A 17,376-nucleotide genomic window follows, 5' to 3' on the forward strand; every position below is an offset into this window, starting at 1 on the left:
GCGATGGGTTATTGTTCCTGAAAAAATAAATTCACTCTCCTTGTATTATGTTTGCCTGATACATGTAAGATAATGTTAAAATAAGTAGGTATGACACATATTTTTATACCATGTCTGGAGTATCTAGATATGGGATTTTAAACTATACATATGCATAGATATGAGAAGATTCTTATAGTTTATTTTATAGTTAATTAATAATATTTAAATGATAAGTTTTAAGATGTATTCTAATAAGTAATTGTTCATTTTTATTTGTATTAGGTATAGGTTAGATTCAGTAATTGCTATGCCCTTGTAGGGCTCATGTTTGAAACAACTCATTTGTTATTTAATACATAGATGTACAACATGAATGCAAATAAAGAACTTGAACTTGTATGTATTAGGTACCATAATTCGTGAAAATGAACTTACCAGTGTTTTTACAGCAGCACATAGTCTAAGCAATGTAGCAGATTTATCGATAGTGGCCTGCCTTATCAAAAGTTACTAGTACTTGGGTACCTACCGCAAAATAAATTTACTGTAAAATAGCGTCCATATCGCACAAAATAACACAGCACACAGCGAATGCTCAACGACGAGGCGGACCAACACAGAGGTACAACTCAACGCACTTTCGAGGTTTTCATAACAGGGCATGTGTTTTAATTCGGGCTATAATCTAATTTCTTTCAGAACCGTAATGAAGGAAATGGCTGAACCATCACTAAAATATTTCAAATTTACCCTCTTCCAGTGACAGCAAAAAAATTGCATGTCTTGGCGGATATGCAAGTGTTGCCAGCATAAAAAAACAGCATAATTAAATCAATTTATAACAAAATTCTTATTTTTTTTTCAAAATTTATAGAAAATTATTATAATTACAAATATGAATTCGTACTTATTTTAATTTAAATATTAATGCCACTAAAATTATATACATTTTATGGTGACATCTGGTGAAGTAGTTTGTGTAATCGGAAGTCAACTAATTTTGTCAGAAGCAAGATATAGAAGTCGCCTGCATCTTTACTGACGTTAACTACATTTGAAGTGTCCCCCCCCTGGTTTACATTGTCAATATTGACAACTATCATAGAGGGTAGATGTTGTCTATTATTAAAATTGTTGCCATTGCTAGAAATTAGTACCATCAAATTTCCGTAACATGGCGCACCCTCAATAGATCCTGGTTCACCTATATATGCATCTTTATGCTTCAATTTCAGTTTTGACACTTCGGTGACGTGGCATCCGAGTGACAGCTTTTGTGTTTGAGACGGCGTCGAAAAGGTTAAACTGTTTTTTGACAAGTTTTCATAGACTATAAAATATGACATTGATGCATCAAGGCGGGTAACAAGGGCCTATTGGGAAACGCGAAAATCGAAATTTAGTTATCTGCCTCTTTATCGCTCGAATATGCAGGAGTGATTGTTTCGCGGTAGACCCCCAGATTGTGATGGATTGTGGTAGTGGCGCCCCCTACTCAGAGTTTCGCGTAATATTATCGCTCCACACTCCGCGCTCGTGGCTTCGTGTCGCGGTGCGCACGAGTGTGGAGGGGACTTTAAAAAAAAAGACGGATATTTTAAATTCTTTATTGAATATTGGAAGTTAAGTTGTGCTTTTGTACTAAATTATTAATAACATATTGACTGGCGATAATTTACAATTTAAATGATTTCACTTCTTCCTATGGGTCTCTCAAATGTCGTTTCTATATTTACATTCTTTATTTCTTTGCTGTTTGAAGCACTTTCCTGAAAAAAGATGATACAAGTTACCCGTACATTTCGTTTATTAGGTATTCGTCATCGCCTATAACCGCGAAAATCGAAGTTCGCAAATTGCGGGCATCTTTCTCTGTCACTCTAATTACGCCTTCATGGAGTAAAAGAGAAAGATCCCCGCAATTTGCTAATTTCGGTTTTAGCGGTAGCCCCCCTGATCTGAAGGCCTATACCGCGAAATAACGAAATTTCGTGTTTCGCGGTAGGCCGTCTGATCTTCGTCAACTAGGTAATAAGTAGGTACACAGGTAAACACAGACAGGCAACGACGAACATACTAAAAAACACTGTTGTAGCATATATGCAATTATGCAGATTCCTAATTATTATTTTTGAAATATAAAGTGTTATACATGTGTTATACACAGAAAAAGGAATACAGATACGAGAGAGAGAGAGGGGCAAAGAGTAATGCAAAATGATAAGATAGCATTATGATCAGGGCGGAAAATCTACATACTACATACGACAACTTTAGGTATTCAAAAGCTTTGCACTAACCTGTGTCCCATCTGGCTCCTCGTCTCTCGGTTGGTTGGGATTAAGCCAGGGGTCAGCAAGGATCTGGGGTATCTTCACACGCATCTTTAGAGGCGCTAGAACCTTGGTGATAAGCTTTCGGCAATCTGCGGAGACTCTAGGTTCGCGAGGGAATGACACTTTATTCTGGACCTGCTGTAATTATGAAAATTCTTAAGTTAATTGAAGTTACTTTGTTGTGTCTGTAGCGAATTTTGTAAGTCAAACTAGCAATACTGATGTTTTGTTAAGTTTTCCCCCATAGATTTAGTATATTTTCTATAGATGTGCTATTGCGTGCGCCCGTAAGTGACAGAACATACGCAATGCAACAAAATTAAAAACACGGTTTAACATTCCTAACAACATACTAAAAACAACCTACGTAATTTAGTCGGGTTATTTGTTGCTCACCATAAACCAAAAAGAATAGATAGTATAGAGGGGTCCTGTCATTGTAAATTTTGTAGTCACAGTAAATTTACTGCCATCTATCGACACACGACTAAAACTCAAAATGAAAACATATAAAGTTATCAAAAAATTTATATATATGGATAAATGGTTTTATTATTTTTATATCATTTTGATCCATGTTCATTCACTGATATCTATGTGTTAAATTTGTTAAATATGAAACGGTGTCGTCACGCCATCTAGCCGAGGATAGGCTAAAGGTGTGTGCGGCATCTATTCGAGAATGACTTTTACTTGAATTCCGAGGCACGTTTTTTCCTTAGACTTTATTCGTCTTATACGAAGTTACATATGTCTTTGCCATAAACCATACTAAATTTACGGTGGGGAATAAAAAAAGTGAGACTATGACAAGGACAAACAATAATAACGCTTTCTCTGCTACTCCTACTGAAAGTTCCATAAGAGAACCTCGTTCGATCATCTCGATCCCGGCTCTACCATTTCCACTCTGTACTATGATACCTCTATGTTTTTCCCCCAATTAAACTGTTCAGTGTTCTCAGCTGTGTGATATGATTTTCAAAAAAGTTTACTAAAATTTCTTATGAAGGCATGTACATTATCAAGATCTAAATAGTGTTAAAATGACTTGACAATTATGCAAATTTAGATTGTCGTTACAAATTAGACACTTACTTTTAATAACTGCGTATAGTTGGTGTCATCAAACGGCAGGCGTCCATACACGATAGCGTAAAGAACAACCCCCATGCTCCATATATCCGAGTCCTGTGGCTTGTAAGGAACCCCCTTCAGAATTTCAGGAGAGGCATACGCGTAGCTGCCGCAAAAGGTTTCACTTAGGGCATATACCCCGTTCTTAGGTTTCATGTGGCCTCTTGCAAATCCAAAATCTGATAGTTTTATGTTCAGACCATGATCCATTAGGAGATTTTCACATTTGATGTCTCTGAAGAAAAAAAAAACGGTTAAGGCAAGAAACTTGTGGAAGTTGAAAGACGATTAGCGATAATAGCGATTAGATATGCGACTAAAGTGGGTTTTTAGGAGTTATAGTGAGTTGACAAGGTACATATAACGACAGTATAGTAGAAATCCAACTAATTAGTGCGAACTTTTTTTTATATGAAGGCACGGCGAACTGCTTTGCAATAATAAATGTATTTTTAATTTTACGAATGACTCCGCACTTGTGGCAGTTGTCCACCGACTCGAGTGCCTTGACCAGCTGTCAGAACCACCGGCACCCGCGCATCTCGTCTAATCTATATGCTGAACCTTGCACATGATGTCACGTAGGGCGCCATTTTATTTATATTGAGAATAAGTACCTATTATTGAAAACTACCGAAGTTCGCGCAACTCGTCTATATGCCAATCCTTGCGGATAATATCAAATAGGCAGCCATTTACTGCCATTCTATCACTATGTAAATTAACCCTGAGGCCATGTTGAGACTAAAGGGGAACCAAGCTCACCTATGAACGACGCCGCGCTCGTGGCAGTATTCCACTGCCTCGACCAGCTGCCGGAACCAACGGCGCCCACGCACCTCGTCTATATGCTGATCCTTACGGATTATGTCGAGTAGGCTGCCGTTTTCTGCATATTCCATTACTATGTAAACCCTGTAATAATATTTGTTAAATTGTTGCACATGTCACAGCAATTGCAGCTCTCTCAATGAGCACTGGAGTATTACAATGTCGTGTACGGGTTTGCTCATCACAAAAACATTAAGTACTCTTAGCGGCATTGGAATATACCTAAAATCAAAGCGTAGTAAATTGGTTATATAGTTCCTACCCTACCCAACTATAAGCCTGGCCTTCTCTTAGTTTTTAAAGTGGATTTATTAGACCTGTGTGTTGTTTCGATGGCCTGAAGGAATCGTATTAAGTTTTCGTGCTTGAGCCCTTTCACAACTTCTATTTCTCTGGGTAGAAACTTCTTGAGATAGTCGCCCGGCGCTTGGAACTTGCTTATTATTTTTATTGCAACTTGGCAATTGTGCCTGTCGCTGGATGCTACCTGGGTAAACGTATGTTGTTTTAATCATTAAAATTACTATTAAAAATATTAACGTTTATTTTAAAGTATGACGTCCAAACAGATCCATTCATGAACAAATACAAAGAAGTGTAAACATTTTAAACTAGATGTTTATTGCAGACTGTAGACAGGTACTCACACAATAAGTCGATTACGTATCTGTTAATTTATTATTGGTTTCCTATGACCACCTTCGTCGTGGTATATTTCAACGCATCAGGTGCTATGTATCAGACACCAGGGAAGTGGGTTAAGTTAGCGAGGAACGCGAGAAATTGTTCACGAACTCATAAACACACAAGAGCAGCCGATGCAACGGAGCCACGCCGTTTTGTCGACTAAATAGTGTTTAGTTTTAAGTTTATAAAATACATATGTATGTTAGTCTGTAAGGTATTTGTAATATGGGCCTTGTTGCCTGAATTAAATTTCTAAATAAATGAATACCGGTAGCCAATAGGTAGGTAGGTACCTATTTTAAAATAATGAATACCTAAGTAAGTATTATTTTGTTACCTTTACGGTGGCGTAAGAACCTGAGCCAATAGTCCTACCAAGTATGTAGCCATGGGTTTCCAGTACAGTTAATTTTCTTTCAGGTTTTGCTGGCACTACACCAGTATGCACGGTAGCCGCGGGCTCTGTCGACATTTCGCCGAGGACATTTTCATTGGCTCTTACATCCGGCCCCGGCATATCACAGTAAATTTAATTTGCTTTAGGAACGTATTGAATTTTGATCATATTATTCATTTTGCCGAATAAATATATTTTGTATTTTTTACGGGTTAATATTTCAGTCATTCATTTTGTCAAGTGATTTGATTGACGCAGAGACTTCGTTTTAAATTAACCGCGTGTCATAAAATATATTGCCAGTGTTTTTAAATTTTCTGTCTCTTAAATAATAATATTATATTGCATTTTCAATAGTAGTACAGTAACTTTGTTAATAATTCGTAATTATATTTGCTATAAATTTAAATAATGCAAATAAATTACTTATTGATTAATTCAAACAAGATTCCAGGGCATGTATTCTATCAATTCTATCTGTCAACCAGCTGTCAACATTAAGGTTTCGTTTTCAGTATTAGAAAAGTGCCACAATAGTCTAGTTTTAGCCAATCACCGTAGAGATACCAGAAACATATAGTCCCTCTCATTGGCTGAAATCCTTTCCAACAAAGTGCAAAATCCGAATAAAATCAATGCATGTCATATTTAACATTGTCAAATGCTATGCTAGTGATCCTCGCATCCTCTTGTCTGTCTTTAATAAACATTAAACAAAAACAAGATATTTATTATTATATTATTGTTAATATAAATAATATAATATACTATCGTTCAGCCTGTAGTTATTAAATTGTAAGAAACGGTGAGTTTCTTACCCGAAGTGTGGACAATGTGACGAGACTAAAACACTGACTTGGACTCGAAGTGAACTAAAGTGAGGACTTTTACACATTTAACTCAGGACTATTTGGAATTTTATGTGTGTTAATTATTAGGTGAGAATATTATCAGTAGAATTTGATTTACAACTAAACATGCATGCATCCGTAGCTTGAATGTAGTTACTTTGAGTTACTAACTCAATTACTAAATACTTACATTCCACTAAAAAAAATCATAATTAAGAATAAATCACAAAAGTATTGGCTAACAACAGGAATAAAAACAGCTTGCAAACACAAGAGGCAATTAAAAGCCATTGTGAATCAATCAAATAGTGGTATTTTGAAAAAACATTGCGCAAATTACACAAAAATTCTTAAGAAATGTGTTAGTAAATCTAAGAAACTTACCTTTGTACAGCAAATGAAAACTTCAAATAACAAAAATAAAACCATGTGGAATATAGTAAAACAGGTAACCAAGAAAAATAATATAAACAATCATAAAAATATAAAACTAACAATAAATAATAAATTAGAGACATGCCCTAAGAAAATTGTAAATGTATTCAATAATTTCTATGCCTCCGTTGGAAAATCCCCAACAGATGGCAGCAGCAGTGGGGCTGCCGCCACCGCCGCTGTTGGCCGACCTGCGATCCAATCTTCTGTAAATTCTATGTATTTAGAGCCGGTAACTGAAAAAGAAGTATACACAATTATACAAAACTTACCAAACAAAATAAGTTGCGGCGTAGATGAAATCCCCTCAATACTGATAAAAGCCTGTATAAATGAACTCACACACCCCATTACTAAATTAATCAACCAATCCTTTGACGAAAACAGCTTCCCGGACAAATTGAAAATAGCTAAAATAAAACCCATTTTAAAGAAGAACGGAAAAGGTGAAAACCCTGCTCAATTTAGACCTATAGCGCTTCTCCCCGTCATATCAAAGATCTTTGAAAAATGTATGTCAAATCGCATATATACTTTTTTAGAAAAATACCATCTGCTAGATCAGAACCAATACGCTTTTAGAAAAAAACATTCCACTGTTCTTGCAGCCTACAATTATATCCAAACAGTCGTAGAATACTTGAGAAATAAAAAACATGCAGTGGGACTACTGTTAGATATGTCGAAGGCATATGACAGAGTTTCACATACAATCTTACTAAATAAGTTAAATGTAATCGGCATACGCGGTAGGGCACATAAATGGATGAAATCTTATCTTACAACAAGACAGCAATATGTCGAAACAGAACATATAAATAACAAATCTGGAAAACTAGAACGTGTAAAATCCAATATACTAAATGTGGACAACTCAATACCCCAGGGAAGTGTGCTAGGATGCGTATTGTTTCTGATCTACATAAACGACCTTCCAAAAATCACAACTCACAAGATAATAATATTTGCCGATGACATATCTCTATTATTTCAATGTCCAGACAATAACTGCAACTCTTATATAGAACAAACATTTAATTCAGTAACGCATTGGCTCCAGGACCACAACCTACTAACTAACAACGACAAATCCAAAATAATTCAATTCCGACCTAGACAGAAAAAACCCCTAAACCTACATTCTGTGTCAACAAATGTAAACATCGAAGAGGTTACTGATTGCAGTCTATTGGGCATCACATTGGATAGTCATTTAAATTGGAAAGGTCAGATAGAAAAATTAAAAAACAAACTGTCGCGGTTTACCTATGCCTTGAGCATATTAAAAAGCAGTACCAGCTTCGAATGCGCGTTAGCAGTGTACCATTCACAGGCAGTTGCATGGCTGCGTTATGGTATCCTATTATGGGGCCATAGCACCGATATTCAGCAACTTTTTGTAATGCAGAAAAAATGTGTCAGAATCCTAGCCAATATCCACCAACCAAATAGCTGTAGACCTTATTTTAAAAATCTGAAACTTTTAACCCTCCCCTCTCTTTACATTTTAGAAGTAGCCATATTCGTCCACAAAAATATACATCTTTTTAAATTTTGCCAAAATGCCAGACGCAAACAGTTTTTAGAACTACCGGAGCCGATACTAGAGATCTACAAAAACGGCCCCTATTACAGGGCTATAAAAATATACAATAAAATTCCCGCTTATTTAAAAACATCATACAACCAATTTGCAACAAATCTAAAAAGTAAGCTGGTCGAAAAGTGCTACTACAGTATATCTGAGTTTATGGAAGATACCTTCTTATAATTATAAGTATATGTAAGTACGAAAACACATTTTAGTTAAAAAATATTAAATTGATTAAGTACTCCTAATTGTTACCTACTCTTAATTTACTTTAAGTCATGTTATGCTTGTCACATAAAATTTATAATTTGATTTGTTACAAATATTTTTGCGATACCCTACCAGGGTCCATGTGCCTGTATGTTACTATGCAGTTTACTTGTATGTAATATAAATATGTACATTGGATGCAAATAAAGATCTCTCTCTCTAAGTTGGACCCTGTAGTTAGAGCTTAAGCTGTGGTTATATAAAATCTGATTAAAAACAGGGGAACACTGTATTTTCAAATACTATACAAATGACCTGCTCTGACAACTCATATTCCTGATACAATGGGGTCAAACTCAAAAGGTCTTTCCTGTTAACATACCCAAACTTAGAGGATATAACCAACGGAGACGCCATGTCTAAAATTTTCGGTACAAAATAGTCTGCCGTTTTTTGCGGGGGAGGGGCACATCAAATGTATAGGTACGTCATGTCAGATAAACGTCAGTCCATACATATGGTTGACATGTGGTTGACCATTGGCCGCCTATTTTCGACAGAGGGGAACGCCTGTTAATGGCGGCTCCATTGTTAATTACTCCGAGTACCCAAAAGTTAAGGGCTAGGTTAATTTTCTTACCCACAAGTCCCACAACCCTTATCCACATGAAAGGGTACTCCTTTTATATGGATAAGTTTGATAAAATCATTACCTACATGCCCACAAGCTGTTAACTATTGGGCTCAGGAGAAAAAATATTACAGTTCGGATGAACACACAAGTTTTCTCTGGGGCCCCAGGCAATGTAGCAGCGCTGGTCAGATATATGGTTTTACACCACTTCAAAAAATTCCTAGGGCTGCCGCATACTGTTGAGTTTTTGATATGTATAGGATTGCTAGGGATCTTGAGGATGTGTTGGGTAGACAAAAAAGTACAATGTGTGTTTATGTCCAGTGGCAGATTTGCCCTAAGACCCAGTAAGCCCGGGCCTTGGGCGGCTAGATATTCGGGGCGGAAGTCTATATGATGGGTGCTGAGAAAGGGGCAGCTAGTACTTACTACAGGGCCTGGGGGCTAGAGTGGCCAAGACTGTTTTGTCATTATGGTGTAAAGAAATATTGTTTCCATAAAATTTTGGTGATGTACCACCCTGTTTTTAACCAAATTTTTAATTTAATACTACCCTTGTAGTACTTTTATAACATTATGTATATTATGTTACTTATAATAAGTAGGTATAATATGATTTTGGCATGTAATTTTTTTTTAATAAATCTATTTTTCATTTTATCTTGTTTATTTTCTTTTCTTTTTGTGTCTGAAATGTAGCTTTGCAGTAGTTTGTTAAACAAAATTCTTGCCAGTAGAAACTTTCCTTATTTTTGTATTGAGGGATGTAGGATTCTCAATATGACCGTAAACTTAACACATTCACTGCCAAGAACACACTAGGCGTGTTAATTTTGTATTGGAAATGGGGCGCTTGGCACTGAAAGTGTTAAAGAATGTTTGACAGTACATTTAAGATCTGAACTCATCAGTATAGCCAATTAGGTGTGAAAAGTCTGACCAAATCTCACAGGATTTTAAGGCAAGCTGCAGGGCTTTTTACATTTTTTTATAACAGCAACTCTTCCCTTGATTTTCCTTTTAATTCTTACTCTTATCTTTACTCTATCTTTTTTATACTTTTTCTAACAATCTTGATTTCCATTTAATTTTTCATCTATGATATTCAGAGCTTGGAAAGGGTGAGCTATTTGCCTTATAATATGACGTAAGACATGTCAATATAAGGTAAATAGCTCACCCTATCCGACCTCTGATGATATTACTTTCTAATGTTGGTGGGAATCTAAGTGCATTAATTCTTACATTCATATGTACAGCGATAAGTTGTAAATATGAAATTGCTATTGATAGTGTAGATTTGAATAAAATCAAATGGTATGAAACTTGAAAGGGAGTGAATTAATTAATTTAAAAACTTTTAAAAACTTTTAAGATGCAATTGGTCGCATCTAAATGTTCCATAGAAAATAATCTTCAAAAATTTTTTACCTAATAACATCCTAATAATGATTAATTAATTAATAACCTGTTGAATAGTGACCGCATCAATATTAAGAAAATGTTTAGTAAATATAATGATTTAGCAATCGCCCGGCTACATAAACAAATATTGAACATAGTGCTAGAATTTGCAAATTTATGGATAAGTATAAATAAACACAGGCAAAAATGAGATGGTACAGTGTGCTACCTCAAATGAGGTGAGGTACAGTCATGGACTTTAAGAGGAAAGGGGATGGCCACTTCAACAAACGTGGACTACGTTTGTTGAAGTGGCCATCCCATTTTCCTCTCTGGATATTGATATTATGCAAAATATACATAACTTTATGTATATTTACATAATTTTATGTATATTAACCATAGCTATGTCCCTATGTTTGAATTTTTTCGATTTTTTGTTTATTGTAAAATTTAGGAAGGATTGCCTTGCTTGAAAAAACTCCTTCTAATAATGTGAAAAAGGCTCTCCCGGTTTTTCGTTACTTATCAATCCTATAATATTTACTTACTACAAATGCAGGTGGGGTGGGATGAGCTCCACGCCTCAAAATTACTCCCATACAAGTTTCGTTAAAATTGCTTGAGGTCGGTATTCGTTAGCAGTCAGCATTTAGATAAAACATAACTTAATTTACAGTATATTATATGGTGCTGCTTTACCGCCCTAGGGTGGAATTAAGGACAATACGTGCATATGTCAAAAATTTAAAGCCATATGTACTGTAAAACGTTGTACAATACACGTGCGAAAAGGTAATTCGCAATTCGTACTTTTCGCACTTGTATCGTAATGTACTATAAAACTGTTTACCTACACAATATGAGTAGGTACATTACCTACATAATATGAGTAGGTACAGAATTCAGAATACAAAATATGCATAGGTATTTTTAGCAACACATTTTAATAAACTTGTTTTCATTTTACCATAACAACTTTTTGCTAACGAATTCCGAAAGGATGGAAACCGAAATTTATTAAATTGAATACGTAGCTCGTACGTGTACAAAAAGGCACTTTTGTTATGGATGTTACTGCTGGAATTTTCAGTTGAAAGCCCGACACTCGTCCGTCAAAGCAACACAAAGAAAACAATCGCAGCACGATTGTAGCGCAGTCTGGCCGCTCGGATCGTGTCGCGTCTCCCTTAGGGCCCGCCAGCGCGCGTGGCCTCTCCACCGTCCCTCTCACGAGGCTCTTGGGACCATGCCGTGAATACTAAAGTGTCCACGTACACTGGTCCTGTATTGCACTTCACTCGATGACCCATTTTCGTATATTTACCTAGGTACCCATTTTTTTGTTTCGTGGTACTCGCTTTTGTTATCCTAATTGCGTATTCGCCCGCTAGGAACTTTCACGTTATTAGATGGAATGTGGTCGGTTATTTGCATTATGTTTTTAACGGACAGCGAAGTGAGCATTTCGAGATATGACCGCTGTAGGAGCTCACGTTCAGGTAAAATATATTTCCATTATAGTAATGGTTTTTTCAAAGGATCGTGCTCTTTTTATATGTGCAAGAGCTTATGCAAGAGGATGCTGAACGAAAGTTAGATAAATATATTTGTACCTATGTGGAATATTAAGTATGATTAATTTAATGGACATAAATCGATACACTGTCGTTTTTGATAATAGCGTGCAGAAGCTTATTTTTCAAGTTTTTAAATAGAAGAGACATCTCCGCAATAGGTACCTTGTCTGTCTAGACTCTCGACTAGATAGATACTTGCCCTTGTGTCTTAATCAGACTTCGAAACCAGCATCGAACTAACAACGAGCAACGTCAACAACATTACCGGAGTTACTCGATCATTACCTCAGAAGAATTAAAACTTGAAAATTTGTTCTCAAACAAGATAAAATGTAACGAGACAGCTAGCTCACGTCTCCGGACGCCGTCACATCAAACAATTAAGAGTTATCTTGGAGTTAGGTGTGCAGGCGATATATTGCAGACTTGATTACTTTTATCTACTCTGCGAACTAATAAAAGTTGACCAACAAACCCGGGAACTCGCCAGTCGCGTTTTTAATTGAAAACATTAGCCTGCTTTACACGCAGCATCTTGATAGGGAAAAGTTTAATGCATAGTGAAGGAATTGCACGGCTGGTGGACAGACTATGCATGATATGCATTCTTTCGTGCGCCGTTGCGCGTGAAATTGACATATTAGCTGAGTTGTCGATGAATAAAACAGTTATACCGGGCAAACAATTGGTCTACATTTAAATAATACAAAAAGTTTACACTATGTGGACAAATTCTAGTATTATATTAATACCTGTACAGTCACCTGCAATAATATGTTACACAAAGAAGGCCGCCAAAAGAAAAAAGATTTCCACTTAGGCCTCTGCTGCACATAGTTTTTTTTTTCAAACAACTTAAATAGGTAATTAATAACTGTGGTTACCAGTAAAACACTCTTTACGACACGTGCGAGTGTATTAAACGGACTTAAAATTCGACAGTATGAAGTATACCTACATTGTATACCTAATTAGCTCAGTTTATTTACTTGCGTGGTTCGAGGTTTTAATCATACCTACTTCAATCAAATTTATCAAATGTTTGATTACTTAGGTACATATAAACATTTTATAATGAACACGTCTGATCCAAGCAAAATCCAGTTATTCCAGACTCAAATCAGATAGAAATATCAAGAACTGTCTGATTTCTCCGAGCCCGGCCGTCAATAATGGTCTGGAAAGCAAAAAGTTAGCTTCGGGCAACTTATCAATTGTATCTACCAAGTTGAAGAAGAGTTTTTCATTCATTTATTGCACGCAGCCCGACCGACTGGAAGTACTTAATGGTTATTCTCTTGTTCGTATTTGACGTAAAAGCTGAACTTTGTCGCTGTCAGGGTCTGCGGTTTTTATTTGCAATGCAGTTTTTGCGAAGTGGATGGTCTGAGAGGTTTTAGAGGGAGTCGGGCATAATTTAAGGGAGCAATTGTGATTGTTCTCGTAGATTTGAGTAATAAACGTTTTCTTTGTGCATTTGTATGGGCTTAACCCATTAACGGCTAGCGGTGCCATACGGCATCGCTTTTCCTGTGCTTAGTATTTCGCTCTCTAAAGATACAATAAGCAGAAAATTAAGGAGTTTTGTGATTAATTACATACTCAAGGATACCAGTTATCAATTTAATTACATGTTTTAAGCAACTTGAATTGTTCCTGCTGGTTTCAGGTACCCAAAAATTGGGTATAGAAAAAAATACAAATTTTTGGTGTTCATTCTAAGTAAACTGGTCAGAAATCGTTGGTTTTCTGGTAAAATATTTATGTAATGTATTTTATCAGGACGTGGGATGTATAATTAATGCAATGATATACATAGACTATTAAATTTTGATTACAGATTTAGTATATGGCATGAGAAAATTCTCCGATGCCGTACGGCACCATTAGCCGCTTATGTGGTCTTATCACTTGATATGTGTTACATGTTCTATGTTTTATTTTCCCCTATTTGTTAGCGTATTCATCATGATTTTAGAATCTTATCGGGCTTTTTAAAAATCTCGAATACAATTACTGTCAAAAAAGTTAGGATTTTGAGTTTTAGTGGCTATGTTGAACCTCTTGCCCATATACAGTCTATCAAGGTCCAACCCACTTAATTGGTTGTTACTTCATTAGTAACATCACTGGTTGTTATTAAGATATCTGGTGTGGTAGGGTGATGCTGTTTACATCTAAGACATCGTGATCCCGGTTACCATTCCATAGAGAACTTCAGATAGAACCATAAACCGACTCTTCCTATACGCCGAGCCACTGATTTTCTAGCCAATATAGTAGAATTGGGAACATCAAGCTACATTGTGATGACAGTTTTTATCACTTGCTGGTTATTAGTATACAGACGTATGCAGACTTCTTAATAAACAGTCTGTCCTCAAGGGTTGCGACAATCTCAGACTGGTATCCGAGTTGCTGATGATTTTCGCTATGATGGTGTTGGTCATTATTTGGTACCATGTGCTGAGGATGTACGTAGAATGTGCTTTGGAACAGTGTAAAAGCCGATCTAGATTACAATGTTGCAGGACTTTTTGCCAAATGTGATTATAACTTTCATGTTCAATAAATGCTGACAAATAACAACATGTTTTTATTGACACGGTAGAGGGGTAGCGATGCCATGCGGCATCAGTATTTTTTTTCTAAACTACAGGTCGGATTTAAATTTTAATTTTATATTTCTGTTTCTGAGGCATAATATATTAATATATCTGAAAATCATCAAAATCGGCGACATAAAAATAATTCAGCCGCTAATGGGTTAAGCATAAGCAGCATAGGGTTATGATCGTTTCTGCGGCTGCAGCATGGTCGCATTTTTACCGTATGTCACCATGCCTGTCACGTTCTAACAAGTATGTAAGTGCGAAAGAGACAGGCATAGTGACAGACGATAAAAATCCTACCATGCTACAGCCGCTGGATACATAACTTGCATTGCAAAGGTTCCCGCGCGTACTAAAGTTTTCCTCGACATATAGGTACCACGATATAGGTACGTCAGTTACTTTGTTTCATATCAGTCGGTACTATTTGCATTACAGCCAAACACCATGCCAAAATGCAGAGCGTCTTCCTTGCTCGTGGTAGACAATAATGAAATAGTAATGAGGGTAACTAGATAAGTAGGTCGTATGCGAGTTGAAGCGTTGGCCGTGGGAGTGGCCGCTGGCCCTCTGCGCTCTGGCGGAAGTGAGCTGCGTCATTGTTTCTATAAACGGTTCGCTACGAGCTTCCGGCACAGTCGATACACTTTACAGTAAGATCAAGGTACTCGTTGGTAACTTAGAGGATACCTTAAGGCCTTGTCTGGTAGTACCGGCTGATGTGACAGCTGCTATCTAAAAGCTCTTGATGCGCCTTTTATTGCATTGCGGGCTTTCTTTTTGCACCCAGTGAAACCTCTCGTGCAATCATTCCTTGTTACTCAAAAGCTTGTACCACCACCTCCATAAAGAGGATTTTAACCTTTTGAACGCCAAACGGCGCATCCATTTGCCGTGCCATTGGCGCCACGGGGGTAAAATTTAGTTTTGTGAATAAATAATGCCAACCTAAAAGTGGGGTGTTTTTCAGTAGATTTTCATCAAAAAACGATCGACGTCAAATGCCGTCTTTGGCGCCGTTGTCACGATTTTGCGTTGACGTCAATTGCCGTCTGTGGCGTTCAAAAGGTTAAGAATGGAGCTGGCACGAATACTCTGATTTTTTGGCTTGTCGTTGATAATCGATAGTTTGCAATTTCGAATTAGTTCTGCCAATTTCCGGACGGTTTAGGGCCAGGTCACTCCGAAGAGTCCGAAGGCGTATGCAGCAGTCTCTCAGTCAGCTGTCTCTGTCTCTCTAGTCTCTCTACGTCGTAGTAATTCGTCTGCATAGCATTACGTATTCGTTACGAGTAACTACGTAGGTAAGTAGGGATTGCAATCCAGCACCGTTTTCAATATTTGCTTGATTGGAATCTAGAATACTGACCTATAATTTACTCGGTTGTCTTACTAATTTTCCTCTGAGCACCGCGTTTCCGGCGAGGCGGCCAGGACGGTTTACGAGTTACCTGTGGGGTCAGTTTGAGCTTTCAGGCTTAAACGAATTTCGTTATGTTAAATCTTGAATTGGCGTAGTTCACTGAGAATTCAGATTTTGCTTCTAACAATAATTCTAAATAAAGCTTTTCGCGAAACTAAATTTAATGCTGAATGTTGCCCACCTCTATGTCTAGAACTGCAAGCTATGTGATTTTATATGGTCTTCTGAATTTCAGGGCACTGTTAAGGTATTGCCACGTGCCACTGCTTATGATTTTCCGCTTAAGGTCAATTCTCACAACACAAGTGCTCATTAAACAAGTGTTGTGTAATGAGAAAGTTTCCATTAAAATTATGAAGTCGCCTTGTGTGAATTTTTCCTTTTTATTATTAAAAATAATAGGTAGTGTTACCTAGTTGAAATTAGTTAGCTGAAAGCTTATCTTTACAATTGTCCTTTAAATACCTATAAATGTAATACTTGTTGACAGTTTATCCTCAGCTTTTTCTGCTTTGTGCTCTGGGCTGAAACCCCTCGGGTCAAGGCGACCGTGTTTCTTTCAAAAAAAGAATTTCCCAATTTTCCGTCTTTGTCCTTTGTAATAATAATAAAAGACTGTTGTTTTCACTCGGTAGGTAGTAACAAGGCTGTGATTGTGTTATATTTAAAACAAGGTTCTACAAGTGTGACGAGTTATATAAATAAGTACCTTGTGCTGAACTTTTTAAAGCCAGGTTGGTGACATTGCTAAATTTCACTTTACTAAAGTCGCCATGTCACCTTAACCACAGTGTCCATTAAACAAGTGGAACTGCCTTAGGTTTACTAGACTGAATGCTGAACGCTGAATGTTCTGCAGTATTTTGGGTGTTGATAAATTAAGATAATAATAGGTACCTACACTCAGCAGCAGAAGTTGCTAAGCGAGCGAGGTGTGTAAAATTATCTTGACGCGACTTTATTCTTAAGAGAATAAGAGCGTGTCAAGGTAATTTTGAACAGCTCGCCCGATTAGCAACTTCTGCTGCTGACTGTATGTACACTGTTTGAAAAAGTAGTTATATTTATTTAACACTTTGCTCAGTAAACTAAAGGTGCGATCCACATTAAAGTAAATAATGTAAATAACTCGGCTAGTATTACATTCCTCCTTAAACACGAAACAGACAAGGGACAGTTGGCGGCCTTTTTGTTATTTGCAGAATTTTAATAGAAAATTTACCCTGAGGGTCGGCAAAGCCACCTCACCTTAGCGGCAAAGGTGTC

The 17,376-nt window shown here is 36.8% G+C and overlaps 1 protein-coding gene across 2 annotated transcripts; it reads right to left on the reverse strand.

Annotated features, from left to right (window-relative positions):
* Window positions 1-1,616: 1,616 nt before the first annotated feature.
* LOC134798235 (testis-specific serine/threonine-protein kinase 3-like) lies at window positions 1,617-5,625 on the reverse strand. Of its 2 annotated transcripts, none has more exons than XM_063770610.1 (6): window positions 5,311-5,625; window positions 4,604-4,773; window positions 4,221-4,370; window positions 3,417-3,690; window positions 2,283-2,453; window positions 1,617-1,751 (listed from the first exon to the last, which is right to left on the reverse strand). In XM_063770610.1, exons 1-6 carry the CDS (start codon window positions 5,488-5,490, stop codon window positions 1,665-1,667), a joined length of 1,032 nt encoding a protein of 343 aa, XP_063626680.1. In that variant the 5' UTR covers window positions 5,491-5,625; the 3' UTR covers window positions 1,617-1,664. The 2 variants fall into 2 exon arrangements, with proteins under 2 accessions (XP_063626680.1, XP_063626679.1); XM_063770609.1 differs by having other exon boundaries at window positions 2,283-2,456.
* Window positions 5,626-17,376: the final 11,751 nt, after the last annotated feature.

The sequence above is a fragment of the Cydia splendana genome, chromosome 16 (assembly GCF_910591565.1).
Source record: "Cydia splendana chromosome 16, ilCydSple1.2, whole genome shotgun sequence".
In the NCBI taxonomy this organism is placed as follows: Eukaryota; Metazoa; Arthropoda; class Insecta; order Lepidoptera; family Tortricidae; genus Cydia; species Cydia splendana.